Source organism: Danio rerio, chromosome 3, assembly GCF_049306965.1.
Source record: "Danio rerio strain Tuebingen ecotype United States chromosome 3, GRCz12tu, whole genome shotgun sequence".
In the NCBI taxonomy this organism is placed as follows: domain Eukaryota; kingdom Metazoa; phylum Chordata; class Actinopteri; order Cypriniformes; family Danionidae; genus Danio; species Danio rerio.
This window is the reverse complement of record NC_133178.1, coordinates 2,996,877-3,023,322: the sequence shown is the minus strand read 5'-3', so window position 1 is coordinate 3,023,322 and position 26,446 is coordinate 2,996,877. Positions and strand designations below refer to the sequence as shown.

General features: G+C 35.3%; 2 protein-coding genes across 5 annotated transcripts in view; both read right to left on the bottom strand.

The window, feature by feature from the left end:
• LOC141381087 (uncharacterized) overlaps nucleotides 1-26,446 on the bottom strand; it is a 460,537-nt gene that overhangs the window by 166,484 nt on the left and 267,607 nt on the right. The window lies entirely within an intron of this gene.
• Nucleotides 12,668-26,446, bottom strand: part of LOC100149234 (interferon-induced very large GTPase 1-like) — a 59,963-nt gene continuing 46,184 nt past the window's right edge. Inside the window, exons 1-4 of one of the 3 annotated variants that reach the window (XM_009299072.5) lie at nucleotides 25,341-25,385; nucleotides 17,494-17,651; nucleotides 16,075-17,174; nucleotides 12,668-15,911 (exon numbers count right to left, since the gene is read on the bottom strand). In XM_009299072.5, the coding sequence (XP_009297347.2) occupies nucleotides 13,824-15,911; nucleotides 16,075-17,174; nucleotides 17,494-17,515 (3,210 nt within the window). In that variant the 5' untranslated portion in view covers nucleotides 17,516-17,651; nucleotides 25,341-25,385 and the 3' untranslated portion in view covers nucleotides 12,668-13,823. Of the gene's footprint in view, nucleotides 15,912-16,074; nucleotides 17,175-17,493; nucleotides 17,652-25,340; nucleotides 25,386-26,446 lie in introns of those variants that run through there. The other 2 variants (XM_001922062.7, XM_073943821.1) reach the window with 2 other exon arrangements.

Below are 26,446 nucleotides of genomic sequence, written 5' to 3'. Positions count from 1 at the left end.
GGATCTTCCAACTCGATAAGCAATGTCCACATTACTTGCTACAAAATCACCCTCTTGCTCGACGACCACCTCTTTGCAAATTTCCATTATTCGTGCCTTGACATTCTCATCTGGACGCTCAGGCATCCCTTCCAAACGAAGATTCCATCTCCGGCCGTAACGATCCTGCTCATTCATTCTGTCCTCCAATTCTGAGATGCGCTTCAGATTAGCTTCATTCTTGTTTTTTAACTCTTCGTTCTCCTTCCCAATGTCGAATATTTCTGAATGCACCGCCTCTAGGGCTTCTTTCAATAAGTTGATGCTATTCGAATTTTCTTTAACCATGTCTTTTATTTCTTCAGATGATTGTCGAATTATTTGAATGATACTTTGCTGTACCTGGCTTAATGTGAGGTCATCCGTTGCATCACCTTTTGCCACCCTTTTCGTTGGAGGTGCTTTTGATGGGGTATTCGGAGCAGAATCATTTTCTTCTCCTTCTTTGCCGTGACAACTATATGAATGAGTTTCACTAATGAGCCTTTTTTCCGTCGATCGCTGAAGTTCAATGTCCATCTTTACGGAGTCAGACGAGTCCATGGTAACTTTCAGGAGTTTTCAATACGAGTAAAAAAAACATGTAAATATGACTACTCAACTGTAACACGTTCTAACCACTGATATAAAACTTAAATAAAAAGTGTGACTGATTAATTACATCGAAATCTGTAAGATACCCGCTTTTATTTTCAGAGCCAAAGCATGTGCGTCTAATCAAGCCGCCATCTTGCGCCGCCCCCGGGAATGTAAAGCATGTCAGGAAGAGCGGGAGAGAGAGCGCTTTTTCCTTTGATCTCGTTTTTCGTGTATGTTTCTGACATGATTATGATTTTCGTTGTTTTTTCTTAACTTTCGTTTGGGTAAAATTATTTTGCATTACTTTTGCCCACTTTAAGTAATTTTGTGAGGTTTGTACATTTTTATTTCGATTGATTTTTATATTATTTTTTGGCTCCGCTCCTTCCCGACAATATAGCTGTATCTCCTCAAGTTCACTCTTAGTGTAAGGTGGATAGGGAAAATGTCATACGATTTCCATTTTGCAAACACGTAGAAAATGTATTGTTAAAGACATCAGGTAAGAGGTGAAGGTCATCTTTGTTTATTTTATTCAGTATAGGGAAGAATGCGGCGCACGGCGCTAAAGACCTTTTTTTTCTTTTCATCAGTTTTAGCGAGGTAAGTGGGGTTATTCATGAGTTAGAATTTTTAAATTATATTTATTTATTTTGTTTGTTCTCACTATCATTCCCTTGCTCGAGTTTAACTAATTTTTGTTTGATACTTTTGTTTGACTTTGTTACTTTATTATATTATTTTTATTAGTGTAAATATTTATCTTTTTTTTGTATATTTGGGCATTATTCTGGTTTCACTTTTGTACATTAAATCACTTTTGTTGGCAGTTCTGTTGCTTACACCCTCACATTGTGAAATTACCACACTTTTTAAATGTTTTTCCTTACAAGTAAGTTTCGTGAAACAGTTGAGACAGACAGGCGTGCGCTTTGTCTACGACACGAATTCTATTCCTGTACTCAACTGGAAAACCAAAATGTTTCCACACAGATGACTTAAATGTGTCTGGGGGATCTGCAATCTCAATACTATGTGAAGCAGCCATCCTGCGTCCAGTAGTAACGAGTGTGATGCTCACTCAAGTCAAATGACATGACATGCACTAAAATACTAACTTTAAAATATAATATTTAGAACAAAACCTCATTATTACTAAAACAATTTAATTAAATGTGATAATAAAGATGTGTTTAAATTGGTTCAATTAGTTAGAGACAAGTGACGTCAACCTCAACAATGGGCAGCAGGGGGAGTGAGAGTACCGCGATACGCCACGAGAATTTCGCGATACGTATCGTGGCTGGTGTATCGCGATATTTCGGTTCAGTTTTAATATCGTTACACCCATAATAAATATATATATATATATATATATATATATATATATATATATATATATATATATATATATATATAGTTGACAGAGTTAATAAACGAATGAGTGAATTCAAACACTTATGATCACCAGCTGTTAGTAATCACAGTCACTAAAAGAAAAAGAAACACAAAGAATGACTTGAGTTACAACATAAATCAAGTAAAATAAAACACCTTCAGTCTCAGCAGAGGAACATTAAACAACTCATGCATGCATTTCAGTATGAATCAATTATGTAACATAATGGTCTTACGGTTTTCTTTATTTGTGTTTAATTCTGCTGTTGTTTATGTTTAGACTTTCAGTAGCCTGTTAGTAGCCAGTGTTATGTTTGTGAGTTAAACTGATAATTTTGTTAATTGTCACCATTGTTGAGGTTCATACGCTGATTCTTAATGTCTCTTGAGTCTAACTAAGACCATAGAGCAAAGTGTTTATGTCCAAGATATTCTAAAAACTTCCAGTGGCACATAAGCATGTATGTTATATTATAACAGGTTCTGCCTCCCTAAAAACAATATGAACATCACTAGATCTTTAGTTTTTAGTTTAGTTTTCCCACAAGGTTCGATTCTGGCACCTCTCCTGTTTAACCTTTACGTGCTCCCTCTGAGCCAAATAATGAGAAAGAACCAAATCTCCTACAACAGCTATGCAGATGACACTCAGATCTACCTAGCCTTACTGCCTAATGACTACAGCCCCATTGACACCCTCTGCCAATGCATTGATGAAATGAGCAATTGGATGTGCCAAAACTTTCTTCAGTTAAACAAAGAGAAAACTGAAATGATTGTGTTTGGGAACAGAGACGAGGTTCTCAAGGTGAATGCGTACCTTGGCTCTAAAGGTCAAATGACAAAAAATAAGGTCAAGAATCTTGGTGTGACTCTGGAGTCAGATCTGAGTTTCAACAGTCATGTCAAAGCAGTCAGTAAATCAGCATACTATCATCTCAAAAACATAGCAAGAATCAGATGCTTTGTTTCTAGTGAAGACTTAGAGAAACTTGTTCATGCTTTTATCAGCAGCAGGGTGGATTACTGTAATGGACTCCTCACTGGCCTTTCCAAAAAGACAGACAATTGCAGCTCATCCAGAACGCTGCAGCCAGAATTCTGACCAGAAGAAGGAAATCAGAGCACATCACACCTGTCCTCAGGTCTCTACACTGGCTGCCAGTTACATTCAGAATAGATTTTAAAGTATTATTACTGGTCTATAAATCACTAAATGGCCAAGGACCTAAATACATTACAGATATGCTCACTGAATACAAACCTAACAGATCACTCAGATCTTTAGGATCATATAAACTAGAAGTTCCAAGAGTTCAGTCAAAGCAGGGTGAATCAGCTTTCAGCCACTATGCCCCTCGCTGCTGGAATCAGCTTCCAGAAATGATCAGATGTGCTCCAACATTTGACACATTCAAATCAAGACTGAAAACACATCTGTTTAGCTGTGCCTTTACTGAATGAGCACTGTGCTGCGTCCGACAGATCGCACTATTATGTTTTTCATTTTCTTTTTCATTCTTTTATAGCCTATTTTAACTCATTTTAATTTGTTTTTATCTGTTTTTAATAATTTTTATTGTCTGCATTTTATGTTCCTAAACTTGTCTTTTTTTATTCCTGTTTATGTAAAGCACTTTGAATTGCCACTGTGTATGAAATGTGCTATATAAATAAACTTGCCTTGCCTTGCCTTTTTGGCTTGCTTTCCATATCAAAAGAGCTTTTTAAACAAAGTTCTTGAAAAATGCAGCAGCCCAAATAAATGAATGTTAAAAATCTCAGGGCTAAGAGTCCAACTAAAGCAGACTCTATTCTCCATGATGGTGATGTAAAATATTAACCTTTATCTCAAGAAGAACTTTGGTAGATGTTATGCAAAAACAAATGCTGTAGTAATAAGTGTAGCTGGTGAGGATGTTTGTAGAGTTGTTCAATCATCTGCTGATAATTTAAATGATTTCATCGTTTGTCAACTTTCAGGTTTTTTCATTACAAAGCTGTGATTGAAGTTATAGCTTTTTGTATGTTCTGTTCTTGTTTTTTCCCTTCAGTATTTCTTTATTTGTTTATCGCTAATCTTCGATTATCATTTAATTAATTCATCTTTGCACCATGTTTCTTGAACACTCAGAAGTGTTCAATTAAAACTGAGGTATTTGCTTTTTTAAAGGGATAAAAAAAAGCTGGCAATCACAGCTGCCAGTAGTTTACTGTTAAGTCAATGAAAAAAAAAACTGTATTTTACTGTCACGATGGGCTTAAAAAAATACAAGAAATATCCAAGTGCAGCAATAGAAGTTTTAATAAAAAAGAGGGAACAGGCCAGGTTTCAAAATAGATCAGAGACAAAAGTACAACCCAACAAACAAAAGAGAGTCAAACCATGTTTGAACAGAAATTCACAAATATGATCATAAAATGAAACAAAGTGAACAAACAGACAAACCAAAACGATGAGTCAGTGAGCAGACTAGGACCAGATAAGAGCCGGACAAAACAAACCTGAATCGGGTAAACGGAGTGCACGAGCAAACAGCAAAAATTCAAAGGCAAACTAAACACCACATAACAAAGCTTATAAAGACAATGACAGAAAGCTGGAAACAATTAGTGATCATAAAATCTACAAAACAGGAACAAACCAAAACATAACTAGTGTCCAGAAAACCACAAGATGGCACTACAGCATACATGACATTTTACTGTAAAACCTGAAGAAAAATTCTTCTGTGTCACCGCTGTGGAGAAGAGTAGAGGCAGTGTTTGAGTCAAAGATGAACAATGAAGTGCTAATGTGATTCAGCAAGTTTCTTTATTTAAAGTCAGCAGCTGTTTTATTGCTGATGCAGTGGGAATCTCTCTGGTACAAGGGCGTAGGTTTGCACTTGACCTTGGTGGGGACTAGTGACGAGTGAATACAATCACCCCCTCATCCCCGCCAAGAATGAATAATGTTTATATATATATATATATATATATATATATATATATATATATATATATATATATATATATATATATATATATATATAATACATTTTATACATAGCTATTAATTATTTAGCTGCTATCAAAATATATTATTAAGTAATGCTCTTTATACAAGTTATTAAGTTAAATTAAATAGTCAGGCGCATAGCCAAGGGGGGTCAGGTGGTTTTGAAAGACCAAAAGTTGGATTATTATTGTTATGTTTGGATTTATCTTATTATTTAAATGGCCAAATTCTCACTGAGAAAGGTTTAAAGCACTGCTCAGTTTGTTATTTGCCTAAAGGCTTCAGTTTTTAATTTAAATTAAGTTTTAACAGATTTCCCTAGAAAATTATGATTAAAAAAAATTGTATTTTAAAAATAAGTATATTGACATATTTGAAGAGTTTAGACGCAAAAACTGCTAAAGGCATTTTTCTCCAACTCCTGTTTGTGGACTCAGTGATTTTACTTTTATAGAGACAAATACGTTCTTTTCATTGTCTTTAGGTAAAATACCTGAACATAAATAAGGCAGAGAAAAATGCTCATTTTACATGCCATTTAGAGGTTTTGGCATCTGAACTTTTAATTTCTTTATTCTAAGAATTTAAAGTTCTAATCAAATTTCCAATTCATATTATTTGTATTATTCATACAACTGTAATAAAACGTACAGTTAAAATGCACATGTGTAAATAAAGCAGTTTGACAAAATGGTAGGAAATAGTGTTGGTGCATCTAAAAGTGTATAGTTATAATAACTATCCAACAAGATTATCCAGCAAATATTAGTTTTTAATATGCCACTAAAACTTAATATTTATACCTCAATTAAACAGAATGAATAATTAGTCAGGTGAATAACTGCAAAAAGGTTCAGTTTTTCAGAAAACAAACAACCCCTCCTTTCAATAAGCTGGCTACAGGCCTGAAAGTGTCATGTTAAAATAATGTTTAACTGATAAAGAGAGAGAATAATGAAGTTTATTTTTCGTGAAAATTAAATATGTCTCATAGTATTATTAAAAGATGGAGCACAGGCTGTAGTTTTTCTGACAAATTGCTTCAGCCGAAATTGAAGATGTTACTCTAAGAGATTAGGAGAACTGGCAGGGTCATATACGTTTAACTGTAGGTGTTTATTCTGCAGTTAGTTTTTAGGGAATATTGTTCACAGACTATATCACTCTGCTTTAATGTTAGACTGACCGTAAAAGCGGTGAAAAACGCTAGCAATAGCAGCATTATAAAGATAGACTCATTCAGCAGTTCATTTCATGTGACTTACACTTTTCGTTGGAAAAAGCTCTTTATGGTTACCTTTTTTTTTGTTACTGCCATCCTCACTTGTGTGCATCACTCATGCACATCTTACGGGAAGATCTTCCCCCCGTGCTGTTGTTTTGGGGCTGCTTGTACCTGAAAGCAGCCTCTCACATGACAGCAGGGAAAGGCACAGCCAATCACAATGTTCATATGTGTTTGGGGGCAGTGCGACTCGAGGAGAGAACGTGATTTAACCCTTTTGGCATGTCTATATTGACAGCTTAATGTTTTTAAGTGAATTCAATTATTGGTGGGGACATATCAATAGTTAGTGGGTATTGGTGGGGACACGTCCCCTCTGTCCACCCTATATCTACGCCAGGGCTGGACTGGGGCAAAACATCGGCCCTGGCATTTTGGGCCAGAGCGGCCCACTAAATTCAATCAAAATGCTATCTATCTATGCACTTCCAATATTTTTATCAACTCATATTCTATAAAACACAAAAGCCATATATATAAAATAAATAAATAAATAAATATCAAACTTTAATCTCAATTTAATTTCTGTAAACTGTCCATAAAGATATTTGTTGAGTTCTAATAAATACACTATTCATTCATTCATTTATTTTTCTTCGCATAAGTCGCTTATTTATCAGGGGTTGCCGCAGTGGAATGAACTGCCAACTATTCCAGTATGTTTTATGCAGCAGATGCCTTTCCAGCCACAACCCAATGTTGGAAATCACCCATACACACTCATTCACACACACTCATACACTACAGCCAATTTAGCTTATTCAATACACTATTCACTCAGCCTATATTCAATAATAAACATAACAAAAACTGCCTGCTAATGCATGGCTAAATCTTCAAAGGGAACAGTGTACTTTATAACCTTATTTACCTCATCCTGCTTGCTGTTTCACCATCTAAACAATGAAAACATAATATAAGTCAAATTTGTTTCATTTAGATATTATGATTAACAGACACCAAACAGCCTCGTGTAGCTGCACATTTATATGAGCATCATCTCCACTCTGCATATTTATAACAAAACAGGGCTTAAATATAACTGCCTCCTTTCATTTCCATTGAAAAGAATGAACTTTACCCCGTCTCTTTTGCAGAATATCAGTTTTAATAATCAATAATGGCCATTATAACAGTATAACGTACATTAAATTTATATGATAAAGGTAAGCAATCAGTCAATGTGCAGAATCAGTGTATGTGGTTACATAAATTAATATATTAGCTTATCTTTGCACTCAGCCAAATAAGTTAACTGAGAACAAGTGATTCAAAAGACATAAGAATTGTTTGATAGAGACAACAAGATGAATTCAATATCACGTTTAACAATTATAGTGAAATGAGATCATCCAGCAGATGAACTGTCTGACATGCACTATACTCTGACCAGGGGTTTATGCTCACCCGCTGAACTACTGCCTGCAGCTCTTGGCAGAGAGTGTGTGTGTGTGTGTGTGTGGTCACGTTATTTGCGCTTTTAGCCGTGTACTAGAATGAACAGAGAACTTTTCAGAATCGCTAAATGAAACGCCGGTGTATTTCCCGAGATTTCTCTGCGCCTCCCTTGCGTTTGTTCTCTCTGACTCTCGAATATTTTGACAAATACCGACAGACGACGCACGCTCACAGGGAGTCCAAAATAGGAGTTTGTGATTGGGCCAGCCCAATGTCAATACAAAAAAGAACAAATGGGCTGCAGAGTGTCACATGGGCCGGCCCGGTCTGTCTATCCTGGAAAAAAAGCATCTACTTTCAGAGAGTCACAGATCACAGCAGCGTCAATTAATAAGGCAGAAAACAAACGATAGGCTGCTAAGCCTTTTATGGGCCGATCAGATCATAAAACGATGATCAGCCCGGCCCAAAAAGTACGTCGGCCCACTGGGAAAGTGCCCGGTATGCCAGATGGCCAGTCCGCCCCTGATCTACGCCTCTGCTCTGGTAGTTCCAGCTTAACATGTATGTGTGCTGCTGTGAAATTTAAGACATTTGGCTTAAACAGAACTTTTCTAATGAACTAAAATAAGTTATCATTATTGTTACATTCCTGTACATTTCTGTGTTGCGTAATTATTATTTATATATATTTTTTTCTCGCTAGTTTCTTTCTCTCTCTCTCCGTGCTCGCTTGCTCTCTACCTCTCCCGCTTCCACCTATACAGTGGCTCCGATTGGCTACCGCTGCCCAGCTGTTTGCCGTGCCCCCCTTGACGTCATCCAAGGTCTCCAATCCAGCCGCTGCCACCGTGGCATAAAAGTGGTGACAGGATGCTACACTGCAGGCCCTGAATTTCTGTGTTGTGCTGTGTGTCTGTTTTTTTTGATATATGTCTACTGTGTGTTACAATTTGGTATCTGTCCGTTATTTGTTCTCCATTTGTCTACCGTCGATGTCATGCGCATCTGAGGTTGGAGAGTGGGACAGGTAAGAATGTCGTGCGACATACATTGTGCACAAGTAGTTTGAATATCTCTGTATTAGACACACTAGGTAAGGGGCGTGCTCCACCCACTGTACTTTTTGTTTTCCCATCAGAGATCAGCATAGGTTAGGTAGTGCGTATTAGACGCGAAGATTCTTTTCAATAACTTCTGCATTTTTATTTTGGATAGATAGGGTAGAGATTGGGCCAAATAGATTGCTTTTGTTTTATTTATTTTTATTGTTTGGATGCCGCCCGCGTCTCATTTCTCCAACTCTCCCATATCTGGTCAAACATCTTATGTCATTTGTTATCTGTGAAATTCAATGTCTCTTTGTTAATATTCAATAATCTTTCTATATACATTTTTTTTTTGGCATTCATTATTATCACTATTTTTGTAAATAAAATCATTTATTGCCTTTAGTTTATTGCCTTTAGCTGGTCTTGGTTTTGTCCCTCATTTATTGATGTGTGGTTGCTTATGTGTTTCACCCAAAAAATAATGTTACTCCTCTTCCCCTTTATATATATATATATATATATATATATTTTTTTTTTTTTTTTGTTGTATAATAAGCTTCTTGTGCTCACAAAGGCTAAACAATACTGTAATAGAAACAAGGACAAATACAGCAAAAACTGTGATATAGTGGAATGTCAGTTAAATAGTATATATTTATCATAAACTAATTAAATCATGTACTGGTATTTTATTGTATGTAGTTTAAAATGTGATTCTTGTATTTTAAAGTTAAATTTTGATCATCATTAAAAATACTAGTCCTCAGTGTCACATAATTCTCATGGTGCTTAATATAACCATCTGCTAAGAATAAACATTTATTGTTGTTGTCATAACTTTGTGAAACAATACAATACACATTATTCATTCATTTTCTTTTCGGCTTAGTCCCTTTATTATTCCAGGGTTGCCACAGCTTAATGAACCGCCAACTTATCCAGCACATGTTTTATGCAGTGGATGCCCTTCCAGCTGCAACCCATCTGTGGGAAACATCCATACACACCCATTTACACACATACACTACGAACAATATAGCCTACCCAGTTCACCTGTACCACATCTTTAGACTTGTGGGGGAAACCAGAGCACCAGGAAGAAACCCACGCGAACACGGGGAGAACATGCAAACTCCGCACAGAAACGTCAACTGACCTAGCCAAGTCTCGAACTAGTGACCTTCTTGCTGTGAGGTGACAGCACTACCTACTGCGCCACCACGTCAGTACACATTATACAATACTATTTCAAAGTACCATTGAAAATTAATTACTTTTACTCATCAAACTAAATTGTTCAAGCATGAAAGTAAATTAGACAACGCGGTGGCTCATGTATCAGTATGTATCAGTATCAGTTGTGTATCAGAACGGGAGGTAGCGGGAACTACAATTCCCATCAGCCCAGGCGTGGCCATCATCCTTTGTAGTCTGTTGTCGCTACAGATCCAGTAATGCGGAAATGGAGTGTGCTGCTAGTAGCGGGGAAGAAAAAGAGCTGGAAATGATCGAACCTAAAGCTGGTTTTAAATCGGATGTGTGGAAGCATTTCGGTTTATCTCTAAAGATACAAGAAAGGAGAAAAGGTGACAGACAAAGAAAAAAACAGTATGCAGGCACTGCCAGACTGTGGTGAAATATAAGTCGGGGAATACGACTAAAAACAGTCATGGGGACTGCAGAACACAGCACACTTGTTAGATTGATGCAGACATTGACTTGTACCGCAAAGAGACCTCTATCTCACTCATGGTTTGTCCTCTCAAGTGGTGGAAAGACAATGCACAGTGTTACTCACTGCTGTCAACCTTGGCTAAATCATATCTGTCTGTCCCAGAAACCTCAGTCCCAAATGAGAGGGTTTTTTTTTTTCTGTTGCAGGGGACATGCCCAGAGATCCCAGCTTTTACCAGATTATAGTTATATGATAATTTATTTAAAAAACCCATCTCTATCTAAGTGAGTGAGTGATTAAATGTTGAATGTGATGAGTTTTCAACAATACTAAATTGAAACTTTTTTTATATATATGGTTTAATAGTTTTTTGTTGTTAAAATTTAAAAATTGAAGTTCCTGTTTGGAAACTTACAGATAGATGGCTAATTTGTATGTCATTGATATGTTCAGTGCTAAGGTAAATAAACACTTTTGGCACTTTTTTCGAGTCTTTACATTAGTTTTATTTTTCCTGTAAATTATTCAATAAGTATGCCATTCATACCGAGGTATTATCGTACAGTGAAATTCTGATACTGTTACATCCCTAGTAGTAACACTTTAAAATTCAACATTTTTACTTTATTTTTGATCAAATAAATGCAGCCTTTGTGAGCAGAATAGCCTTTTTAAACATGACCTCTAAAAAATCTGTCCTTCAGATTAATATTTTGAATAGAATGCTTTACAATTATATATTTGTGCATAAACATTAGATTAGTCAAAGCCAAAATTGGAGCTAATAAACTTAGTACACGCCAGTGAATATTTTGATGAAAAAAAATAAATACAACTTTAATAATAAACAGGAAAAAAATATTACTCTGTTTAATAAAACTGTTTTGTTTAAATGCACCAATATATATTTGTCTATATTCACTGAGGAATTTATACAAATATACATTTTTTAAAGGGGCTGTTCATTTATGCTGAACACTATATGTGGTGTGTGTGTGTGTGTGCGTGCGTGCGTGGTCAAAATTATTAGCCTCCTTGATTTTTTTTTTCTTTTTTCAATATTTACATATTTATGTTTAACAGAGCAAAGAATATTTCACAGAATTTCTGATAATATTATTTCTTCTGGAGAATTTTTTTCTGATTTTTAGCTAGAATAAAAGTAGTTCTTATTTTTTTTTAAAAAACATATTAATGTCAATATTATTAGTCCCCTAAAGAAATACATATTTTTGATATATTTGACATATTTTTACAGAACAAACCATCGTTATACAATGACTTTAATTAACCTAATTAACCTAGTTAGGCGTTTATATGTCACCTTAAGCTAAACACTAGTATTTTAAGAAAATATAGGCAGTTATTATCTGCTGTCATCATGGAAAAGATAAAAGAAATCAGTTATTAGTTTTTACAAATTAGCTATTAAAACTAGTATGTTCAGAAATGTTGGACAAATCCTCTCTTTGTTAAACAGAAATTGGGGAAAAAAATATATATTATATTATATACAGTTGAAGTCTGAATTATTTGCCCCCTGTTTATCTTTTTCCCCAATTTCTGTTTAACGAAGATAATTTCTTCTACACATTTCTAAACATAATAGTTTTAATAACTCATCTCTAATAACTGATTTATTTTATCTTTGTCATGATGACAGTAAATAATATTTGACGAGATATACTTCAAGACACTTCTATACAGCTTAATGTGACATTTAAAGGCTTAACTGGGTTAATTAGGTTAACTAGGCTGATTAGGGTAATCAGGCAAGTCATTATATAGCAATGGTTTGTTCTGTAGACTATCTAAACATTATATAGCTTAAAGGGGCTGGTAATTTTGACCTTAAAATCATTATTTAAAAAAATTAAAACTATTTTTATTCTAGTCAAAATAAAACAAGACTTTTTTCCTGAAAAAAAACATTATCAGATACTGTGAGCATTTCCTTGCTCTGTTAAACATCATTAGGAAAATATTGAAAATAAATAATTCAAAAAAAGGGGCTGATAATTCTGACTTTAACTGTACATATATAATAGCAAATAGGGATTTTAACTATGTACACACACGTCACTGGTGTTGTTCAAAAGTCAAACATTTTAACATTTGAATGCCCTTTTCATGTCTTTAATCTTCATCATATAATAATAACCTTTTTTCAGGGAAAACCATTTTAGTGCTGCAAAAATGCATGTGCTTTTTCACAAAAATTTTCTTTCAGAACAGAAAATCACTTTTGCAAATAGTTTATTTATTTTTGTAAGTCATACAGTTTTAAATACCTTGTTCACAGAAAATCTTTTATTCTTATTATTCAGATGCTTTGCTGGCATAAATCCAGAGAGGGGAACCAAGGCTGTGAGAGGAAATGTGACATCAAAAAAAAAAACTGGCAAGACAGTTCAGAAGAAGACCATGACTGTAAACCCCAAGGTTTCAAACCTTTTAAAGAAACTAATGGACTTTGAATGGGACTTTATTTAAAATGCAGCTAGCTTGCACCCCCCTACTTTTGCAACACAGAGGCCTTTTTTTCTTTTTTGCTAAAGCTCATTTTGGGGCTATATATTTTTATATTTTATATCCAAGACTAAATTGTAAAGTGGCTATTTATTAATTTTTTCTATGACATTCGGTAAGTTGCTTCTTGTTGTACAATGCTGAAAACCATCTTAAAATTTCTGGAGAACTTACAATTTTTGTCTGTTCTTTGGTTTAATATTTTCACAAACACAATGCAGATTTCATTTTGTGTTGTTTGAAAATAAAAAATGTGAAAAATAACTTGGATTTATTTCTCTTTTTGAATCATTTTAATCTGAAATAATATGGTTAAATATGGATTGTGATTTAACAGCTTTATGCTTCTAAATAACAGATGCATGCTGTAGATAAAATGTAAAAAAGGTAGGGCACTGTATTTTTACATTAGAATAACAGTGGTATGCTATATCTTACAAAACAGTATCATGCTGTTAATTTAAAATGGCAGGGCACTGTATTTTTACAGTTCCACAACAGTAGATTACTGTGGCTAACAAAAACAGTATCATGCTGGTAATTTAAAAAATGGTAGGGCACCATATTTTTACAGTATGATAATGGCAACCACAGCTGCCAGTAGATTACCGTTTTTTTACAGGGAAATTTTTTACAGTGCAGTTGGGCTTTAATAATTAGTTGTTTACACAAAAAGACAGAGCCACAGGAATACTCTTTTCACTTGTTTAAAACCTAAAAACACAAACGTTACCTTTGAATAAAAAGCTCTGTCTGTGTGTGTGTGTGTGTGTGTGTGTGTGTGTGTGTGTGTGTGTGTGTGTGTGTGTGTGTGTGTGTGTGTGTGTGTGTGTGTGTGTGTGGGTGGGTGTGTGTGTGTGTGCTTAATTACATGTATTGATCTAAACTAGTAATAGCATGCTGTTTTGTGTATATTCTCCATCTAACTGGTATTGCACCGCTTCCCTCAAATGTTTTACTGTAGAATTTTTCCAGATCTTTCTGGAATCTACAGACAAACCACTTCCAGTAGGGCAGTTCAGAGCAATCAGGAGTGATGCACCACTGTGCATAAACTCCTCCTGCTCTTTTGTAATATTTCCAGAGGAACCTTTCACATGTTGCAAAAAAAGTGTGATCACTTGCCACTAAATGTGTACAACTATCAGCACAGAGGTTCTGTGTTTGAGGGTAAAGTTGACCAACAATCCCTCTCACTCTGTGGAAAGCAACACTGTGATCTCCATGATGGTTTTCTCTGGTGTTTGTGCAGGATGCTCCACAGAATGGACACTGAACCCAACAGCACCGACAGAAGTGATCAATCAGAAGTTCATCTGGCCTGAACTTATAGTCCAGCTTTACTGGAAATGTGTCTGTGTTGAATCTGCTGCTGATGTCTGACATTACAGCAGGAAGCTCTTGTCTGATCACATCTTCTAGGAGTGTGAAATCATCAACATCATCATGTTTGACTTCACTGAGGTCTTTTTCAGAGAAGATCAGCTGATCTGAGAGCTGCTGTGTGAAACTCTTCAACCACAAACCAACATCTCCACTGTTGACTTGAACATGTTCAGTAGATTGATGTGCTGCGTTCATGATCTTCTGCTGCAGGAGTTTAATGTTCTCCTCCATCTTGGGTAAAACACTGACTCTGAACTTATCTCTGATGTAGCGACTGACTTCATCTCTGATGAAACTCTTGTAGTGATCTCTGGGATGATGAATGTAGTTTATGTATTTGTCAAAGTCCTCCTCTTCTGCCAGTGTCTTCAGGATGTGTTTCTCCAGATTTGATCTGTTTCCATTCAGTGATTCACAGTTTTTCATGATTTCATATGCTAAATCTCTGGCAGTTTTCTTGTGGACGCTCTGCTCAATGAGCTTCTTCAGTTTCTGACAGATGTTCTGAGCAAAAACAGCTAATGTTGCTCCATGGCAGTATTTCTGGAAAATACTATAGTACTCTTCTCTCTTCTTCTTTAAGTATATTTCAGGATCATTGTCTTCTCTGAAGAGGCTGTGTTGTTCAGTGATTGTCTTGTTTGCTCTTTTACAGATGGAATAAACTAAATGAATGAAGAACTCATCCTTAAACTCATATTTCACTGCTCCTTCCTCATGTTCTGTTACTCTTGACTTGATATAATATATGAGTTGTTGAATGAGGCTGATGTTGTAGCCCAACTTTTTAATGTTAAATGACTGAATCATTCTGTCTGTCTGATGAACAACATCTGAGACTAATGATCTGATCTGGATTGTGTGATCATCAGACTGAATGTAACCATGAAATGTCTCTATAGCAGACATGTGAGGTGAACCTCCTGTAAATCTACTTGATTTATTTGACAATACATAATCTGAATAACTCTTCACTGTAAAAATATCCCAGTTCTCCCTGCAGTCATCTACAGAAACACTTTCATTAACATCTTTAAGGATCTCTCTCACATCTTTCATTATGTCGATGTCTTTAATTGAAGGAGTGTCTGTGATGATCTCCTTTATACTTTCCTCCCAAAACAAATCAAACTCTTCCTTCATTGTTTTTTCATAGTTTTCGTTGAGTTTGGAGGCCAGTTCTTTGCTCTTTTCATAAAGAGTGTTTTCATGTTGTGTCCTTCTAGAATCAATCATTTTCTTTAGTTCTCGCTGCTGAAGAATCTCACTTAATTTCCTCTTTGTTTCTCTCACAATGTTCTCCTGAAGCTCCTTAATTTTAGTTTTAAATGAGGTTTTCCACTGAATCAGTATATATTTATCTGTGTCTTTCTCAAAGAACTCTGACATGGATTTTTCCACTTCTTCACTGGTCGTCTTCAGTTCTCTGTGAAGATCAGTTTCCTCAACCTCCTGAATTGCTTCATTTTCTATTTGGTTGTGTAGTTTGTTCTTAGTTTCCAGTATGGCCCTGCAGAGACTCAAGGACCATTTGCTGTATTCAGTCTCCAGTTTCCTGTAGGCTGCAACCTTTTGGGATTCAACACAAATAAACCAGTAAAAATATGTAGAAAAAGGCTTGAGATCTGTGCCGTTTTTCTGTCTGAGAGCTGCTTTACTATTATGATTATTGTTATTATTATTAGCTGTAAAAGTTCTTCTATGACAGAACAAAGCTAAAATTAACACTCACCTTTAGTGAATCATCAGTTTTAAAGTGAATTTTCCTCATCATCTTCTCTTTCTCTTTGTCATATTTCTCTCTCCACTCCATACTTCTCTTCATTTCATCTTTATGCTGTTCTTCAAGGAGTTTCAGTTTCTCTTCAAAAGTCTTTTGTTGATCTTCTCTCATTTTTCTTTCTTCATTCAGGCACTTCTTTAAATCATCTACTTGTTTTTGTATCTCTTTTTCTTTTTTCTCTCTCTCTATGATTATTCTCTCCATTCTACTCTTAAATCTCTGAATCTGTTCATCTGAAATCTGCTTTTCTTTTTGTAGTCTTTGTAGTTCTTCTTCTCTTCTCTTTGTTTCTTCCTCCTGATTTTGTTGTTTTTCCTCCTCCATCAACATCTTTATTTTGTCTTTCTCTTCTTCTAGTTTCTTCATCTCTTCTTCGATTTCTCTGACTCTGTCCATCTTTATTTTCATCTGCTGTTCTTGTTTTTCTCTCTCCATCTCTCTGAACATCTTACATGAGTAGAAGCTTCCTCCGTTTGCCTTCACCATGTTGTCTATCTTCTCCAGTAGTTCAGACACTTGTGTTCGGTCTTCAGGCTGATTGTTGTTGAACACATGGAATCTGTTTCCACAAGTTTCAAGCAGTTTTCTGACCACAGATCCAGGTTTACCCAAACACTGATCAAGGGTTTTATTCTTCAGATTATCTCCTCTGGTAAAAAGCACTATAATAAACATTAGAGAATTTTGACCAAACATTTTTTGGATGATCTTCACTGATGTTTCACTCTCTTCAGTGAATCTCTGTCCTATAGTGAGCACGATGATGAACACGTGTGGTCCAGGCAGAATCATGGAGATGCAGCGTCTGATTTCTCTCTGGATCTCCTCATTATTGAGTTCAGTATCAAACAGTCCTGGAGTGTCGATCACAGTGATGCGTCTGCCTTTGATTTTAGATGTTTCTCTCTGACTTTTTTCAGTAACAGATTCTATAGATGCGCCTGCTTTAAATGCTTCTCTTCCTAAGATTGTGTTTCCTGTTGAACTTTTACCAACTCCAGTTTTTCCCAGAAGAACAATCCTCAGTTCATCTTCTCTCTCAGCTGAACCTGTAAGAAGGAATCAACATTAGTTTTAAAAGATAAAAAGTGTACATATTTTACTATTTTTCTTTACTACTGTGTACTGTGCAGGCTAATTTATCCTCATCTTTTGAGAATGGTGGAAACATCTAACCATTAACTTCCAGGGTGTTTTTTCCTACTATAGATGTTAGTGGATACAACTTTCTAACATTTCATAAAATATCTACTTTTAGTAAAAAAAAAACTGGTTTGGAACAAGTCAAGGGTGATTAAATGATGGCAGATTTTCACTATACTTTTTATAGAGAGATTTAATGATTCTCTAATCTATGTGTGATTTCACCTCTGCCTTCTCTCCCGGACATGATGATATTGTGTTTTCTCCTTCATCTCTTTCTTCAGTCATCAGTTGATCATCGTTTTTGTGTGTTCATTGTCCTGTAATAGATTCTTCTGTTCCTTTCTCCAGACTACTGTGTGTCATGTGGAGCTGCACACCTGCTGTGAGTCAATGAACAAACACACTGATTCAGCTTCATTGTGATTCAATGAACAAACACACTAATTCAGATTCACTAAGTCAATGAACAAACACACTGATTTAGCTTCACTGAATCAATGAACAAACACGCTGATTAAGATTCACTGAGTAAATGAACAAACACACTGATTCAAATTCACTGAGTCAATGAACAAACACACTGATTCATATTCACTGAGTCTATGAACAAATACTCAGATTCACTGATTCAATGAATAAACACACTGATTCAGATTCACTGAGTCAATGAACAAACACACTGATTCAGCTTCATTGTGAGTTAATGAACAAACACACTGATTCAGATTCACTGAGTCAGTATGTGCGTTCGACATGAAGCACAGCTGCAGCCGGTGACAATAATATCCAGCTGCCAGCCCGCAAAACCACACACGTTTTAGGCACACACAATCTAGGACACACAATCTAGGCAAACCATATATGGTTACGACGGATGTTAATGTTATTAACATCTTTTTGAACATTGTCATCGATATATTTTGATATATGTAGTTAATAAATATTGTACACAATAAACAATAGTGTTTACTTTATTTCACAAATATTGCAATCGAGACGGCCGAATGGGGAGCATCGTTTTCGATTGCCATTCAATATAATAGACTGAACGGTTTTTAATCAGACATTATAGCTGATCAGTCATATTATCTGACAATAATATGTCAGATACTCGTCTGCTGGCCTTGCTGAATGATCTAATTTGGACAGGTTTAATTTATATAATCCATTCATTTTTGATGAAGGAAATAATAGCAAGTTAAAATAGGCAATAATACATTATATGTAATAAAAATATTTTTACATGTAACAAATGTATAACACTATATTAATATATTACTCAAGCGATTTATTAGTGTTTATTTATTTGCTTAGCTTAAATAAGCTTTTAATTAATGATTTCCCACATTTAATACTGTAGTAATTTATAGTAAGCAATAAATTGTTTTTAAACCAAAATTTAGCCATAGGAACAAATTAAATATATATATATATATATATATATATATATATATATATATATATATATATATATATATATATATATATATATTGTTAAAATGATTAACTATAGTAGGCTCATTTATTTTGAAGTGACATATTATTGTTTGCTTTATATATTTTACAACAAAGTGATTTTAACCAAGTATGATAATATTAAGATCTTGAATTATTTATTACACTTAATCCAACAATTAGACGGTCTATGATTTCTTTGTGTATGTGGACACATGAATAAAGTCATAAGTGTCTTTAACCAAATATTTTTATTTACATAATTTGAGTTCAGAAATTGCAGAGATGTTAAAATCATTGTAACGATATAATAATAATAATAATAATAATAATAATAATAATAATGACTGAAATGGGAAACCATACTTGTGAAATTCAATAGGTGGCGACCATATATGGTTTGCCTAAATCGTGTGTCCTAGATTGTGTCTGCCTAGAACGTGTGTGCTGTGGGCCTGCAGCTGGATATATCTCGCCGGTGATCAACGAGATTAGCCGAGCGCAGGCGGGGGCGGAGTTAAAATGGAGCCGTCAAGACAGTCAGCTGGACACTTCGGGGCTCAAAGTTGCTGTAGTCATGATGACTGATCACATGGCGTCATCATAATTTTTTATTAATTATTATTTATAACAACAAAACATTTACAAAAAAAACAGAATACAGTCTCTTCAAACTTCAGTTCCTTTTTAAACAATAAGAGAGAATTATGAATAAAATATATAACAAATGCATAAGAGAAATAAGAGGAAATGAGAGGTTAATATAAACATAAAAACAAACAGGTCTATTAAATACAGAGCAATAAGCACAAATTCTAAGAGTTAAACATCACTCTTTTGACATCCTTTGTGTTTGAATATGCTAAAAGGGGTTTATATTTATGCACATTTATAGATATAAAACTTTCCAATGTAAAACCCAAAACAATGTGTTTTGATTAAGTCTTAATAAATAAGATTATTTTGGGTAATGATAGCATTTTCAAAAAAAAAAAAAACACTTTAATCCAAAAAGATTTAACAAAAGGTAAAATAAGTGAGCTACACTTTAGATGTTTCCCGGAAAGACCAGGTATAAACGGCTAGAGAGAAAATAAAATATATATTTATAATTTAATCATTTTATAATTATTTAATAAAATAGTTCTTAAACTTAATTTGTTAAGAAAGCTTTAGGGTGTCAGATAAGTGATGATGATTATTTTATTTCAAGTCTGTAAGACTTATTTGAGTACATATTTAGGTTATTGACTAAAATATATCATTTAAATTGTTTGTGGAGTTGAATGCAATTAAGAGTCTGTTTAAAAAGGGTAAAAATAAACCTGTGTGTAAGACTGGATTTTACTCAAACAACTATCCATTGCAATAAAACCATAAATACTCTGGATTCTGGAAGAGGGGACTGGAGAATATAGTCAGAACAGTCCTTTTCACCCGCATCCCTCTCCCTTACAGGTATTGTTTTAATTATAATCATTCGGGTGTGACTGGTAAACTGGTGATCTTCAAACTTCCTTTCACCCCAAAACATTGGGTAATCCTTTGAAGTTAATTAACTCTGAGAACAGAGACAGAGTTTTTAGGAGTAGACAGTCATGATTACTTCACAGATGATCATGGATATCTAAAGATAAACTGGCGAATGTTTTCTCTCTCCTAAGAATGACAATCCATAATAAAGATTGGTTGATAAACTTTGTCACCTCAAAGCAATGTTAGACTCTTTGAAGTTAATTAACTCTAAAAACAGAGTCAGATATTTGGGTGCTAAATATTCATGACTGTTTCACAGATGTTAATGGGTACTTAAAGAATCTTAGCAAAATACTTGGGGAAGTTTCTGTAGCCTGACTTCCCACAGAGCCTCTGTGTGTCTCTCTTATCTGCCAGGTATGCTGACTTTATGAATTTATTTTTTAACTTTGTATTTGTATTTGCATTTATCTGCGTTTATATGTTATGCTGATCAATTGTGTTTTGTATTCAATTTTGATTCATTCTAAGTGTTGTTTTACCTGCCTGGCAAAATAAATGTTAACCCCTTTTTGATTAATTCTGGAGTTTTGTAAATTCATTGTATCCAGTAGATTACGAGGAGTTTTTGTTACCTTTATAGTATGGCATAAATTGAATTGATTAATAGGCGCACTTGATTATACGTAGCCATAGAGGCCTATAACATGCAGACCTTTTAGTCATTTAACCACTGGAAGCAGCAAGTTGCACGGGCTTGGCTAAAATCTGTTTATTTAGGATTAGGTGAGCGTTATGCAATCAACCTATCTAAATATTAGTTAATCCTGAATCCTCTGACTATTTTCAGAGATTGTCGACAGATTGCCAATGCCGACAGATTGTCCGTGAGAAGATGCGCAAACCCGGGGCGTGGAACTCTGAGCGATGTTGGTCCTTAATGAACGTACAATTTAGAATATCGGACCCCAGAAAATATCAAAACTCTAAATTAAATCACAACCAATAACATTATTAGTTAAAAACGTAAATGATGAATTTGTAAAATTGAAATTGGAGTCAGATTAAAACACGCATGAAGTCAGATATAAAATTGGTCAATACATTTTAATGAAATAAAATAACTCTTTCCAGAAGCGTCCGAAAAGGCATACACGCAGAATTCCTTCAACCACAACACTGGACTACATCATATGACCGGTGGGTGGAATCTTACATGTGCAAACAAGCTAACCTTTATAACCAGATTATTTAACAAAAGATGATACTGCAGTAAAATATTGGTAGTCTTTTAATGAGCAAAATGTGTACAGGATAGAGAGGGTATGAAAAGTTAATTGTTTCTTTTGAAACCTTTGAATCTGAATTTGTCCAATAATAAACCTGAAACACACGTGTTTGTTGTCATGTGGTGAACTCGGCCAATCATGTAATATCGGAGCGCTGTCATGGTACTTTGATGCCACATGCACCGCTTTAAAGACAGATTTCGATCGATCTGCGCAACACACTGATTTATCTTCACTGAGTCAATGAACAAACACACTGATTCAGCTTCACTGAGTCAATGAACAAACACACTGATTCAGCTTCACTAAGTCATTGAACAAACACACTGATTCGGCTCTACTGAGTCACTGAACAAACACACTGATTCAGCTTCACTAAGTCATTGAACAAACACTGATTCAGCTTCACTAAGTCATTGAACAAACACACTGATTCAGCTCTACTGAGTCACTGAACAAACACACTGATTCAGCTTCACTAAGTCATTGAACAAACACAGTGATTCTGCTCTACTGAGTCACTGAACAAACACACTGATTCAGCTTCACTAAGTCATTGAACAAACACTGATTCAGCTTCACTAAGTCATTGAACAAACACTGATTCAGCTTCACTAAGTCATTGAACAAACACACTGATTCAGCTCTACTGAGTCACTGAACAAACACACTGATTCAGCTTCACTAAGTCATTGAACAAACACTGATTCAGCTTCACTAAGTCATTGAACAAACACACTGATTCGGCTCTACTGAGTCACTGAACAAACACACTGATTCAGCTTCACTAAGTCATTGAACAAACACTGATTCAGCTTCACTAAGTCATTGAACAAACACACTGATTCAGCTCTACTGAGTCACTGAACAAACACACTGATTCAGCTTCACTAAGTCATTGAACAAACACAGTGATTCTGCTCTACTGAGTCACTGAACAAACACACTGATTCAGCTTCACTAAGTCATTGAACAAACACTGATTCAGCTTCACTAAGTCATTGAACAAACACACTGATTCGGCTCTACTGAGTCACTGAACAAACACACTGATTCAGCTTCACTAAGTCATTGAACAAACACAGTGATTCTGCTCTACTGAGTCACTGAACAAACACACTGATTCAGCTTCACTAAGTCATTGAACAAACACTGATTCAGCTTCACTAAGTCATTGAACAAACACACTGATTCGGCTCTACTGAGTCACTGAACAAACACACTGATTCAGCTTCACTGAGTCATTGAACAAACACACTGATTCAGATTCACTGAGTCATTGAACAAACACACTGATTCAGCTTCACTGAGTCACTGAACAAACACACTGATTCAGCTTCACTGAGTCATTTAACAAACACACTGATTCAGCTTTACTAAGTCATTCAACAAACACACTGATTCAGATTCACTGAGTCATTGAACAAACACACTGATTCAGCTTCACTAAGTCATTCAACAAACACACTGATTCAGATTCACTGAGTCATTGAACAAACACACTAATTCAGCTTCACTGAGTCATTGAACAAACACACTGATTCAGCTTCACTGAGTCAATGACAAACTCACTGATTCATATTCATTGAGTCAATGAACAAACACACTGATTTAGCTTCACTGAGTCATTGAACAAACACACTGATTCAGCTTCACTGAGTCATTGAACAAACACACTGATTCAGCTTCACTGAGTCATTCAACAAGCACACTGATTCAGCTTTACTAAGTCATTCAACAAACACACTGATTCAGATTCAATGAGTCATTGAACAAACACACTGATTCAGCTTCACTGAGTCATTGAACAAACACACTGATTCAGCTTCACTGAGTCAATCACAAACTCACTGATTCATATTCATTGAGTCAATGAACAAACACACTGATTCAGCTTCACTGAGTCATTGAAAAAACACACTGATTCAGCTTCACTGAGTCATTGAAAAAACACACTGATTTAGCTTCACTGAGTCATTGAAAAAACACACTGATTTAGTTTCACTGAGTCATTGAACAAACACACTGATTCAGCTTCACTAAGTCATTGAACAAACACAGTGATTCTGCTCTACTGAGTCACTGAACAAACACACTGATTCAGCTTCACTAAGTCATTGAACAAACACTGATTCAGCTTCACTAAGTCATTGAACAAACACACTGATTCGGCTCTACTGAGTCACTGAACAAACACACTGATTCAGCTTCACTGAGTCATTGAACAAACACACTGATTCAGATTCACTGAGTCATTGAACAAACACACTGATTCAGCTTCACTGAGTCACTGAACAAACACACTGATTCAGCTTCACTGAGTCATTTAACAAACACACTGATTCAGCTTTACTAAGTCATTCAACAAACACACTGATTCAGATTCACTGAGTCATTGAACAAACACACTGATTCAGCTTCACTAAGTCATTCAACAAACACACTGATTCAGATTCACTGAGTCATTGAACAAACACACTAATTCAGCTTCACTGAGTCATTGAACAAACACACTGATTCAGCTTCACTGAGTCAATGACAAACTCACTGATTCATATTCATTGAGTCAATGAACAAACACACTGATTTAGCTTCACTGAGTCATTGAACAAACACACTGATTCAGCTTCACTGAGTCATTGAACAAACACACTGATTCAGCTTTACTGAGTCATTCAACAAGCACACTGATTCAGCTTTACTAAGTCATTCAACAAATACACTGATTCAGATTCAATGAGTCATTGAACAAACACACTGATTCAGCTTCACTGAGTCAATGACAAACTCACTGATTCATATTCATTGAGTCAATGAACAAACACACTGATTCAGCTTCACTGAGTCATTGAAAAAACACACTGATTCAGCTTCACTGAGTCATTGACAAAACACACTGATTTAGCTTCACTGAGTCATTGAACAAACACACTGATTCAGCTTCACTGAGTCATTGAAAAAACACACTGATTCAGCTTCACTGAGTCATTGAAAAAACACACTGATTCAGCTTCACTGAGTCATTGAACAAACACACTGATTCAGCTTCACTGAGTCATTGACAAAACACACTGATTTAGCTTCACTGAGTCATTGAACAAACACACTGATTTAGCTTCACTGAGTCATTGAAAAAACACACTGATTCAGCTTCACTGAGTCATTGAAAAAACACACTGATTCATATTCACTGAGTCATTGAACAAACACACTGATTCAGCTTCACTGAGTCATTGAAAAAACACACTGATTTAGCTTCACTGAGTCATTGAACAAACACACTGATTCAGCTTCACTGAGTCAATGAAAAAACACACTGATTCAGCTTCACTGAGTCATTGAACAAACACACTGATTTAGCTTCACTGAGTCATTGAACAAACACACTGATTCAGCTTTAGTTCTCTTTCTTGGAAAAGCTGCTCGAAATAAAAAAAGCTTTTAAAGCTTTTGTTCTTTTTGATTCAACTGTGCATGTGGATATTTAGTTATTGACATATCTCTGTCTTTCTCACACTCATGATGAAAATAAGCTCTGCTGAATGACACACAACTAAATTGCTGAGCTCTGCTTTTTCAGACAGTAAAGAATACATTGAGAATTATAGTTTAGCAAATCTGTGCTGAACAACACGAGCTTTGACTTTAATCTATACATGAAAAATTTAGAAAATCTCTAAGAGCAAATGTGAATTGTTTTTGATGTGATTATATCCAAAATGAAAGAGAAACTCACAGATGTTGCTGCAGTTCATACAGTTAATCACATTTATCATCAAGTGTTCATTTATCATGTATATTTCATTTAATAAACAAATATAGTCTTTGTAAGATAATGTGACACTGTACCTGTGTGTTGCAGTTTCTCCGTGTTCAGAGGTTTGTGTTTGTCAGGTGGAGTCCTTCACATAAAACTGTAAAAACCTGTTTCTGTGTTTCTGGTCTGACAACATTCAGTACAGGGACAAGTTTAAGCAACACTTTTTTTTTGGGGGGGGGGGGGGGGGGGGGGGGGGGGGGCTGTCTATTTGACAGCTGTTTTATCAGCAGAATAATAACCAATAACAATAATTATAATTTTGATAAATATTAATAAAGAACAATAATCTTGAGGTCACCTTTATCAGGTCACCTATAGTGTAGACTGAGTCCAAAAGAAAGAGAGGGAGCCAAAGGCCACAAGCACATCACAGGTGCTGCAACAAAGAAAAGAGGAAAGTCTGTAATGGTCTCTGTTGAAGATCAGCTCAGTTTAATTCAGTTCAGTTTAATTAAAGTATCATTAACCACATTTTCATGAACATCAGTGATCTTATTATTTGCCTCAAATATACATAATAATATAATGAATATAATATTCTCAAGCAACCTCTGTCATTTCATTCACTAACTTTTCATTCATGCCCCGTCACAGATATGCTGTAACTATGGCTTTTATTTAGGCAAGTTTGTAAGCATGCATTAACTCACACAAACAGTTTCCGCTATTCACACATTCTAGACGCTAGCTGGAAAACATCAAATGTTCTGTTTGTATGGATAAATTGTTTAGAGTGATTAGAAATGCTCCATTTATTTCTGCAGAATAATTGTTGTTTTTGTCTATTATTCGTTCCTTACGTAGTTTGAGTTAGCTTAACATTTCATTATTTTATTTAACATTTAAAATAAATCACACCAGAACCAAACTGCCAAACCTGTATGTGGATAAGCAGCCATTTTAAAGCTTCCATATTACCAATGATCAGGGTTCTACAATTTTCAATGACATCATGGGGGATAAATCAAGGAAACCATTATTTTGGTTTAACATATTTGTCAGACACTTTTGTAGATATTTGTGATATATATTTTAAGAGTTCACACTTAGCTGATGAGTTATCATAAGCTTGTTTGGCACACTGTCCTGGGAGAGACCCCTGAGCTTGAGGGATCCTCGAGCCCCCGGCCCCCTC